The sequence below is a fragment of the Thalassophryne amazonica genome, chromosome 9 (assembly GCF_902500255.1).
Source record: "Thalassophryne amazonica chromosome 9, fThaAma1.1, whole genome shotgun sequence".
Classification (NCBI taxonomy): domain Eukaryota; kingdom Metazoa; phylum Chordata; class Actinopteri; order Batrachoidiformes; family Batrachoididae; genus Thalassophryne; species Thalassophryne amazonica.
In genome coordinates, this window is record NC_047111.1 from 74,849,326 (window position 1) to 74,861,467 (window position 12,142).

Consider the following 12,142-nt stretch of genomic DNA (forward strand, 5'->3'; position numbering starts at 1 on the left):
CTATTTTCTATTTACTCTGGATCAATATCCCCCCAGTGTCACCAGATCACAATATAAATACAATCTCAATTTTGGAATTAGTTTCAACCATGCATATATTTAAGTCTTGCTACCACATGACACTACTGAGTCTGTGTCTCCTGTCTGGGAGGAGAAAAAATAGAAAAATGAATTATAAAAGGCTTGAGACAGCTGCTGAAACCAGAAACCAGAGTCATTTTGTGTTTATATAGCCTCACTGAGTTGAACCCTCTTTATGTCTGTGTCTTGGTCTCCAGTGTCCGTTCCCATGACCTTGCTACTGACAATGGATTGTGATCCATCGTTTATTCAACAAATTAGATCTAACTGAGACCCGACCAGAGAGGGTTGATCTGTCCTATCTTCAGCAACAGTGTACGATTACTAATGACCAAAGATTTTTTTAATTAGCCACACTTACAGTGAGATAAACCACATCATAGTGTCACTGAATGCTTGAATGGTGCTTTTGTGAGAAAAGGTTAATATAAAATTTAAGTGACTGAGTTTATTTATGATAACAAATCTACTCATTTACTGAGAACACATATTTGCTGCGGCCTCAGGCATATGAGCACCCTGAGTCGAAAACAGAAAGTTACCTTTCCACAGTTACAACATAGGTATACCTTAACAGCTCCAATTTGTTCCTTACGGAACCTCTCCAGTGGTGAGATCAACACATCATCGGCATTTTGAATCTGAGAAAGATAAAACACAAACACAAGAGTAACACTTGCTTTTCACGCAATGTTTCTTTGGTGAAGCCAAGTTCTCTTATTATAAACAAGTCACCACACCAGATGTAATATGCCTTAAGACTGTCTTATGTGAATTGGGACTATATAAATAAAAATGACTTAAATTAGCCTTAAAGTGCCTGTGACTAACAGACATTTAGTTGGAACTGATCACTCTGCAAATGCTCATCTTTTCTGACCGTTTCATTTTACACAAACTAAATTCTTGACCCTTCTACTTAATTCTGGTGATACATGAAGGTACGAAACACAGAAGGGAATTCTTCAGGACAGTTTTTTTTCCTTAATATTTAATGGCAGTAATAGTGGAAGAACACTACACTAACCTATAAAACACCTTGCCATTGTACAGACCCAGCAGCTCCCAGTTTTTTTCTGGTGGGCTGCTTGGCTTAAAATATTCAAAAAGTACACTTTCAACCTGTCAAAATAGCGAAAATCAACAGACAGCTGAGGTAAACAGTTCTGCTAGTTATTGTTGCTCCAGTCAAAGTGAAAAGGGGTAAAGCAACTGCTACCAACAAAGCTTCCTGAATGTGTTTAAAAAAAAAAACTTCAAAGCTGTGACAATGTCAAGGCAATGACAAGTATAATTGTGACTGGTTTATTATATGTTATGCCCTAAACACACTAATGAATAATTAAGTGATGTGCCATAGATTGCACTCAATTACCTGTCATGTAAACAGCAAAGTAGAGCTGGACACACACCAAATGTATTGGCCGTATGCACAGTGCACTGTAGATCATCAAGATAGGGCCCTATCTCCTTTCTAGTATAGTATTTTTTAAATAGTATTACTTCTTGTGGCCACGCCTCTTGACTTGGTAAGCAGCCAGTGGGTGGCCTTGAAGCACGGACTTTCTAGCAGTGAGATATGAATGCTAACACCTCCACCACCTGTTCAATTTTTTTTTCACTTTCTTGTTTGCTTGTCCACTCTTTTGCTTAATTTGTGTGTTTTAATTTCTTGCATGTTCATGTGTTTTAAACTTAGCACTTTGAATTCTTTATTTCAGACTGCTTTATTAATAAATGTGTTTGTTTTGATCATGGAAACATAATGCAACATCAGTTGAAATTAACATGAATTAATTTAAATAGTTTTGACCACTAAATCTATTGCTTCCCCCCAAAGATATGATCATCTTAATATTTTGACAAAACACTAGAAGTTGTCAGTATAGTGAATATTCATCAAAATGGAAAAACTTGTCAACCTGCATGAGGTTTTAATTCCTGAGAGCATTCTTGTCTAACGAGTTGCTACATTAGAGGATGATGCTTGAGAATGAATTTAGAGAATGAAGCAAGATCTTGACAGCTGGAAACTGCAACCACAGTGAAATACGCTGACTGCAGTCAACACATGACAAATGACTATGAAGCACATAGGTAATCCTTTTAGATTATCCATTGAGAGAGTTGAAAGCCTTCTGCATACAGAACTTGGAATGTTCAGTTTGTACTCAGCGGGTGCTGTGACTTCTGGCCACTGATCAAACATGCAACATGCTCATCATTTTAAAGAGGTTGGAGCATTTGGTGCAGACACAGCAAAGATAATTTTAAGTTTCGTCAGCAAAGATGAGAGGCAAATGCATCGCTTTGAGCCAGAATCAAAGAGAATACCCATGCAATGGAAACCCACATCCTCACTCCCTCCAAAGAAGGCCAAGGTGGTTTAAGAGGAAGGTGATGGCCTCAGTTGTCTGGAATTCTTTTGGCATCATGGTCATAGACTACCATCCAAAGGGCCAAACCATAAATGGAGAGTACTATGCCATCTGTTTCCAAAACCAAAAACATCTGGAAGGGGATGAATGTGATCAATGGTGGCAATCCTAATTGAGATCAGGAGGAAAAACCTTCTACTTCAAGGAACCCAACCACAAGCAGAACTGATGGAAGAAGTGGTGTGGGGACCGAAAAGGCAGGTAAAAAAAAAAAGGGCAAACTGAAAACCAACAGCAGCCTTGGAATTACGTTCAAAGCAGCCCCAATTAACAAAACCAATTGAAATGCCCAAACAAACAAACAAACAAACACACAAAATCCTGAATCATTCATAAGAACTACAACAACTTGAAAATCTGTTCATCTTGTCTAACAATACTTCATATTAATTTGCGCCTGTCATATAATTATATCACATCATGCATTTTCTGCCACTTACACAGGTCCGGGTGTGCGTGTGACAGCTCTGCCAACACTTCCTTATCCTTGGCCAAGACCTCTAACTGTTCCTGGGTGATTCCGAGGTGTCATTAAACCAGATGGGAAAAATAATCATTCCATTGTGTCCTGGTCTTCCTCAGGGGCTTCTCCCAGTTGGACATACCTGGAAGACATCCCCTGGGAGATGACCAGGGGGCATCCTCATCAGATGCCCAAACCACCTCAACTGGATCTTTTCAGTGTAAGAAGCAGAGTCTCTACTCTAAAGCAAGAGCCTCAGCTTCTGGCTCAGCTCTTTCTTCACCATGATGGTCTAATATAGCATTTGCAAAACATCAGATGCAGCCCCAATCCATCTATCGATCTCACACTACACCTTGCCCCCACTTGAGAACAAGGGACTGAGATACTATTCAATGTGTGGACAGGGGCAGAAGCCCACATGAACAGACACTCTCCTGCAATTATTACCAAAGATTCAGATAGGAAAATTGTCAATTATGTGCAGTTAAATTTAATAATTTGTTCTTTTCACAGTAACAGTAAAACTCTGTACCTTCTGTGAAGCTGCCCCCGTTGTGACATCAAAACATCTGAATTGTGAAACACACTCAGGAAACCGAGTTATCAGCAGCATGCAGCACAGCACTTATTGTCTACCACAACAGAAGCAGCAATAGAAGAAGGAACTCTGCTTGTCAACAGCCCTATTTTTGTATACCAGCTCGTGGGTGCCGGTTGGTAGGGAAAGAAAGAAAAAAACAGAAAAAAAAAAAAAACCAGACCAGTCCTCAAGTTGACATATATCCAAGTCTGTGGCCCTCAACAGGGATCGGACTGAACAATAACACACATACAGTGTCATTTTACAATGCCATCACGGTTGACCTATTAAATTGTAAGGCGACTGCCATAAAACATAATTTCTGTATTATAAGAAGCCATACACCAGGAGCCCTTAAAAAAGAAAATTCAAGTATAATATTTGCTCAGTAAAATTGGGCTTCATGACACTAGAGGCCAAATGAGGCCGAATGCCTTCCGAATGAAAGTTCGGCCCCCATTCCGGAAGTGGCGAGGTGCATTCGAGGACATCGGACAGCATTCTGAGAGCAGTCTAAACCGTCGGGCAATTTCCTGTGGCCGCCCCAAATGTTTTGCACATGTGCAAAACAGTTGAGGCACAGTTGAGGTGGAAAAATATTGAACTGCGGTCGGAGTGCAGTCTGACTGCAATCTCACTGCAATCTAAATATTCGTACGGCATGAAAATGGCATTTGAAGCATTCTGATCGCGTTCGAAATGATCTACCATTTCAGATCCTGACCGAATGTTACGACTGTGCCTGAACACAACACCAGCGCACCTCGAATGCTGCTGGAATATATTTCCTCCACCCGCAATCGGACCTCACTCGTGCAGCAATTTAATGCATTTGTCATATTCTCACTGCATTCCGACAGCTGTATGAGTAATCCTAATGTGTTCTATGAGTAATCCTAATGTGTTCTACCTATGTTTGTACTGCGTTCGAAGGCTTGTGCGCACGGTATGTGCACAAATCAGTCAGGGCAGGTCGGAGCACAGTCTGGGTATTCGGATGGCTGTCCTCTGCAGTTATTATTCCCTCCCAGATGTGGCATGAATTGTGTTTTTTTTACATTCCGCTTGCATCAGCTTGGCTCGTGCTCATTCATACTAAGTGTGATGGGGCAATTAAGTTTAGGCATGCAATGATCTGTCCTTGCAGTTGTGTTTACTCTATATATAAGTGACTTGATAGGGTTAACGTGCACCCTTGATTTAAACAGGAAATAAAGAGTAATTATTATCACTTACTAGAGTGTTTTCTGGAAGTTAGCAGTACTTTACATGGACATTCATACTCTATAATGGTTTGCAAGAGTTGGGTCATTAACGAATGACAAGCCATTAATGTCCTTACCGCTCAATACTTTGGTACATGCTGGAACAGAGTGTTTTTTATAGCCCAGTCTCGCGCTTTTTTCATGCTACCGTCACAAAATAAGTCACATTTTTGTGACACGGTTTTTAATTTTACTATTTCTAAGCCTAACCCTTCCCCTAGCCCTAACCATAGCCCCACAGACTCCTAGCGCCACCCCACATTTTGTGCTTCCATCACAAAATGAATTCTTGCTGCTGTCACGAAAATGTGGCGCTTTTTGTGATAATATTACAAACCATAGATTAATTTACTTGAAATGTCGTGAGATTGGGTGTTGCGCAATGTGGCAATACCACGCTCAGCAGCACCTGCCAGGCTTCCTATCAGACCTCCAGCCCATGAATTTCTGAAAGCAAAGTAACAACAGCATGACGACAGCATGACAACAGAGTGGGGTACGTTGGTTGGTTGCTTGAACATAATAATTCAAGATGGCAGAATACGTTCCCAGGCAGCTGTATTTCTGTATTAATCTAATGTTTAGCATGTTTCTCTTATACTTAGTAAAGATTAGTGAGAAATAAACACTTTTAAATCTAAATACCCTGTTTCTGTCATCAGATAATACCTCTGAGGTGATTTATAAGACATCACCATCACACACGTTGTGCTGAAACAAATCAATCAAATTTTGGGGTTGTTAAAGTAAAAGCTCATAGTGACCATGTCCAGTTTCCCGTCCTTTGTCCTTTATAATCTATATTCTAATGCAATTACATTTTTTTTCTGCAAATCTGATTGGTCAATCCTGCGAGATTTCAGATCGTAAAATATCGAGTAGACGGTGGCAAAATATTTGACCGTTTCACATTTGATGTCTAACTCCTCGCCCTGACCGTGTTGCTGTGCAGGTGTCTACAATGGCGCTGTCAAATGATGCCGAAATGCATGGATTTAACTGAATTGATTGATGGATTTACCGTGGATTTAACTCAATGCAGCTGATGAGATGGAGAAATCTGTGGGTCTGCTCACAGAATTTCCAGTTTAGCATGAAGATGCTGTTGCTACGGTAAGCTTTGACGAGCCGACCACACCCTTTCACAATGATCTGCCGACCGAATTACTTATAGAAAAATAAACTGTGCAAATGATGGAATTGGATTAGGATGGGAATAAGCCTGTTGTGTCTCATGATTTGTGGACATTCATGCTGGATTACAGTTGCAAACGCGTCGCCAGTAAAACTCAATTTTTAACCATAAAATCCAACATGAACATCCGCAAATCATCAGACACAACAGGGTTATTCCCTAAATTAAACATTGTGCAGAGTAACAGCAAGCAACCATGAGCTTGCCATGCCCCAAGAACGTTCATCAAGTGACAAATGCCAACTGATTGTTGTTAGGTTCTGCCCTGTATCCCCCTGTGTTCCGTCTCTCTTGATCAGTGTCTGTGTGCTGGGCTGGGCGTGGCTGACCTAGTTTACACTTTGCTGCCACCTACTCAAGCTTACCTGCTCCTCATCACACATTGTTTGCCTCCACCTCAAACTGCAGTGCAGTGGTCCCCCTCTATTAAGGCCACCTGTACTGCAAACTAAAAGTGGCCACATCAGAGGGGTGGCCTTTGTTGAGGGGGAGACAAAATGCAGCATGTGTACAGTACTTGATGACGTATTGCTACAAGCATGAAGTATGTGGAAAAACATCACAGATTTATTGACTACAGTCATACACAAACCATGTCTTCCATTCAGTCTAAGTTCAAAACATCACGGCACAAGAATTGTATCCTTTAAGGTCACTAAAATGATGTAAAATCAAAACAAGATCAGTCCACAAAACAGTTAAACACATAAAATCTTTAACTTGCCTGACAACATCTGATACCTTGGAAACGTCATGCATTACACACAGTACATGACACAAGAGTTTCTTCCTGTAATGCATCTTCAGCGTTTGTATGAATGTTGTTGATCTGTGATTTACCAACACTGAAATCAACAGCTAACTTTCAGGAACCTTCTCCTTTCTCATTCAATCGAATGATTTTCACCTTTTCTTTTAATATTAAAGCTTTTATTTTCCAAGATGCAGACGTTTTGACAACAGGAGTAATTTTTCTTTGTTCTGTTGTTGACTGGAGTAATCTCGCAAGCTCACATTCGCAGGAGAATTTTGATGCGACTTTTGCATGCCGGGTGAACTCCAACACATGGCGACCGAGCTGGGGAGCAATAAGCAATGCTACCCCAGCCCGCCGCCTCTCCCTGTGGCCAACGACAGAAAAGTGGGGCGCCTAGCCCCTCTCCAGGAGTTGGGTACCAGAGCCCAAGCATGGAGATGAGCCTGACTATCTCTAGTCGGTGCCTCTCAACCTACCTCGCAAGCTCAGGCTCCTTCCCCCCCAGTGAGGTGATATTCCACGTCCCCACAGCCAGAGGCTGTGAGCGCGGACCGGGCTGCCGGGCCACCCGCACTCGACCGCCACCCAGTCTTCTCTGCACCCGATCCCCATGGCCTCCTCTGCAGGTGGTGAACCCACAGGAGGGCGTGCCCACGTCGCACTTTTGGGTTAGGCCCGGCCGGGCCCCGTGGGCTAAGGCCCGACCACCAGGCTTGTGCGCGAGCCCCAACCCCAGGCCTGGCTCCAGCTCCACCGTACCAGGCGACATCTCGGTCCTTGATTTCATACTGGTCATGGGAGCATTTTGCATCACTACTCTTAGCTTCATAGTGGAGTAGAGCAGAGAAGGATTTTCTTTCACCAAAACAGATCAGATCCAGGCTTGCATCTCAGATGTACCTTCTGGCAATTTGTAGCTAAACTTTCAGGTCGTCTGTGCTAGCCACAGTTTGTCCATCACGAACACCATGTTCGAGCACAAGGGTGTCCATAAGTGCACATGGCACCAGGACACCCTGAGCTGGAGGTCGATGATCGACTTTGTAGTCATATCATCTGACCTTCGGCCACGTGTCTTGGACACTCGGGTGAAGAGAGGGACTGAGCTGTCGACCGATCACCACCTGGTGGTGAGTTGGATCTGCTGGGAGGGGAGGAAGTTGGTCAGACCTGGCAGGCCCAAACGTATTGTGAGGGTCTTCTGGGAATGACTGGCGGAACCCTCTGTCAGTGAGGTCTTCAACTCCCACCTCCGGGAGAGCTTCTCCCAGATCCCGGTGGAGGATGGAGACATGGAGTCGGAGTGGACCATGTTCTCCACCTCCATTGTCGATGCGGCCACTTGTAGCTGTGGTTGCAAGTTCTCTGGTGCCTGTCGCGGCGGTGGTGTGGCTGCTTCGATTTGGAAGATGGCTCAAGCAACGTAAACCTAAGCTAAATAAATAAGCTTACTGTCAGTGAACTCCAAGATGCAGAGAAAAGCATTGCTCGATACATCCAAAAAAGATGCTATTCTGATGAAGTTTCTGCAATGGAGACAAGTAAAAGGCATTTCCTCCGCAAAAGCAGTATCTTCAAGTTAGAGCTTTCAAAGATGAACATGGAATGCTTTGTATGCAGGGAAGACTTGAAGGTGCCCCAATCAGTGACTCATCCAAGCATCCTTTAATTCTACAAGGAAACACCATGCTGCAGAACTCATAGTGATGCATGTCCATGAGTGGTTTCGAAGCATTCTGGGAGAAAATATGTTCTTTCCAGAGTTCGAGAAAAGTACTGGATACCCAGGGACGCCCGCTTGTAAATAAAGTTCTTCGGAATTGTGTAGTCTGCAAGAAGCTGAGAGGAAAGACAAAAGTTCAAAGGATGGCTGATTTACCCAAGAACAGAGTCACATCAAACAAACCACCCTTCACTTACACAGGAGTGGATTGTTGTGGGCCGTTTTATGTGAAGAGGGGCCGGAGTCAAGAAAAGAGGTATGGATGTCTGTTCACTTGTCTTACAACAAAAGCTATACACCTTGAAGTGCTCAATTCAACGGATGCTGATTAATTCACCAATTCGTTCATCAGATTCATTTCCAGGTGAGGAGTTCCCGAGAAGATCACATCAGACAATGGAACAAACTTTGTTGGAGGAAATAAAGAGCAACAGGAGTCCATACAAAAATGGAATGAAGACCACAAAGACGAAGGGAGATTCTCTCATAAGAGACAAGTGCATGGGAGTTCAAACCCACCTGCTGCATCCCATATGGATTGGAGTCAGGGAAAGCAAAATTCAGACAGTACGTAAGGTGCTAAATGCCACGCTCAGAGATCAAGTCTTAGATGATGAAAGGTTGAACACAGTGTTTTGTGAGGTACAGTCAATAGCTCACAGACCACTCACCCCAGTATCAGATGACCCAAAGGATTTCAGACCTTTGACACCAAACGATCTTCTGCTATTGGGCAGAGGTTTTGATGTTCCACCTGGTACTTTCCAAAAATAGGATATCTATGGTCGTAGATGGAAATATGTGCAGTACTTGGTAGACCAATTCTGGAAACGGTGGATAAGAGAGTATCTTCCTACAGTGCAACTAAGACAGAAGTGGTTAGAACCAAAAAGTCCAAAATGTCCGAAATGATGATGTTGTTTTGGTTATGGATGAGAATCTCCCAAGAAATAGTTGGCCACTAGGCCGAGTAGTTAAGACCTTTGCAGGAAAGGATGGGTTAGTTCGTTCTGTCGAACTCAAAACAGCTACAAATGTGCTTGTTAGACCTGCTGATAAACTATGCCTGCTCGAATCTGCTACTTAATTTAAATTGTCTTGACTTTGTAAATAAAGACTTTGAAGTCTGCACCTCTGATATCATACTGTATTGCCATCACAGGTGATTTGCATATGTAAATTACTAATTAGTTGCATATGATGAATATGTTGCAAATTGAGTATTTGTAATTAACAGGATAATGTTGTAATACATATGACTTGTCTGGGTAATATATACTCAACAAAAATATAAACGCAACACTTTTTGGTTTTGCTCCCATTTTGTATGAGATGAACTCAAAGATCTAAAACTTTTTCCACATACACAATATCACCATTTCCCTCAAATATTGTTCACAAACCAGTCTAAATCTGTGATAGTGAGCACTTCTCCTTTGCTGAGATAATCCATCCCACCTCACAGGTGTGCCATATCAAGATGCTGATAGACACCATGATTAGTGCACAGGTGTGCCTTAGACTGCCCACAATAAAAGGCCACTCTGAAGATGCAGTTTTATCACACAGCCAATGCCACAGATGTCACAAGATTTGAGGGAGCGTGCAATTGGCATGCTGACAGCAGGAATGTCAACCAGAGCTGTTGCTCGGTATTGAATGTTCATTTCTCTACCATAAGCCGTCTCCAAAGGGCGTTTCAGAGAATTTTGCAGTACATCCAACCAGCCTCACAACCGCAGACCACGTGTAACCACACCAACCCAGGACCTCCACATCCAGCATGTCCCCTCCAAGATCGTCTGAGACCAGCCACTCGGACAGCTGCTGGAACATCGGTTTGCATAACCAAAGAATTTCTGCACAAACTGTCAGAAACCGTCTCAGGGAAGCTCATCTGCATGCACGTCGTCTTCATTGGGGTCTCGACCTGACTCCAGTTCGTCATCGTAAACCGACTTGAGTGGGCAAATGCTCACATTCGCTGGCGTTTGGCACGTTGGAGAGGTGTTTCTCTTCACGGATGATGCAAAGGAGATGTGTTGCACTGCATGAGGCAAATGGTGGTCACACCAGATACTGACTGGTATCCCCCCCCATGAAACAAAACTGCACCTTTCAGAGTGGCCTTTTATTGTGGACAGTCTAAGGCCACACTGTTGCACTAATCATGGTGTCTAATCAGCATCTTGGTGTGGCACACCTGTGAGGTGGGATGGATTATCTCAGCAAAGGAGAAGTGCTCACTATCACAGATTTAGACTGGTTTGTGAACAATATTTGAGGGAAATGGTGATATTGTGTATGTGGAAAAAGTTTTAGATCTTTGAGTTCATCTCATACAAAATGGGAGCAAAACCAAAAGTGTTGCGTTGTAATTTGGTTGTATATTCACGAATGTGTCTTGTGTAAGAGTTGTAAGTGTTCACTATTACAGTTCACATTTAAAGGGCCGGGAATGTAGTGTAAGGTGTTAGAATAAAAGAGGAAGTAATAGAATAATCCAGAACTCAGTAGACAGTTTAGAGGTCCTTGTACATTGGTAAACATGTTTTCACTGAGATGTCCCTAAAGCCCCGTTTACACATAGACGGTAAGAGCTCCCGGAAGCGTCCCGGAAGAGTTTTTGGTCGTCTTAAGGATCACACGCCGTTGTTAACACCGGCACTAGGGGGCGTGGCTTAGTTCCGGCTTTACCGGGAATCGTCGAAAAATTTTTTCAACATCTCGAATAATTCTGGGAGCACTCCCGGAGAATTCGCGTGACGACGGAGACAACGCGATCAACGGCGTTTGACACTATTTAATCTCCATTTCATCCTGCCCCTCCCTGTAGTGCCGCAGTTTACACCACCGTGATTGGCGGCCGGCGTTGTATCCCTAATCAACGGTGTGTAAAACGGCGATAGAGCCCACACTGGCGTCCTCAAAGGCGTTTTAACCAGCGACAGAGGAAGACAAAACGGCGGCGCTAGCGGACAGTACGCCGTTCTAAACGCCACCTCCCGGTTAACGGCGTTCCAAACGGCCGATAGGCGGCAGTCAGTATAAAAACGCTAGCACGCTGCATGCAGGCCTCTCACTCGTGGCCAGCTCCAGACATTTTTGCAGAGAAGCTCCAGTATGCCTCCTAAAAGAAAACTGGCAGCGGCAAGGACTTACCAAGAGGTCTGGTTCAGAAGCAGAGGAGAGCCCTGTGGTGGAGACGAGCAACCGTGAGGAGGGGAAAAGGAAGGAGAATAAAGGGTGAGGATGAGCTCCCTCCCCCTGCAGTGATAGCTGCTTCAGCCTATTATACTCTGGGGGCGGTGCCTATATGCAAAGGTTCCTGGAGTAACGCAGAATTTGCCTGGATAAATCCACCGGAACACAGGGCATTATCGGTGGCAGCAGAACACTGCCGTTCTCACGCGTGTCTTAACCTGCGATTGTAAAGGATAGAACTGGGTATTAACCCCCGTTGCCTGACGTGTGCCGGATGCTACGGCGTCAAAACGCCGCTTATATTCGGCGGATTTAGCGGCGTTTTATCCTCATATTTGCGGCTAGTACGGCGCTCAAAACGCCGGCGAAATGCTCCGCCCCTTTCCACTGCGAAAACAGCCGGAACTACCGCAAACTTCGGTCTACGTACTAC

The 12,142-nt window shown here is 43.7% G+C and overlaps 1 protein-coding gene across 1 annotated transcript in view; it reads right to left on the reverse strand.

The window, feature by feature from the left end:
* Positions 1–12,142, reverse strand: part of LOC117517395 (rho GTPase-activating protein 42-like) — a 74,579-nt gene that overhangs the window by 46,242 nt on the left and 16,195 nt on the right. The window contains 1 exon segment of the mRNA XM_034178399.1: positions 651–722. Within this exon segment, the coding sequence (XP_034034290.1) occupies positions 651–722 (72 nt within the window).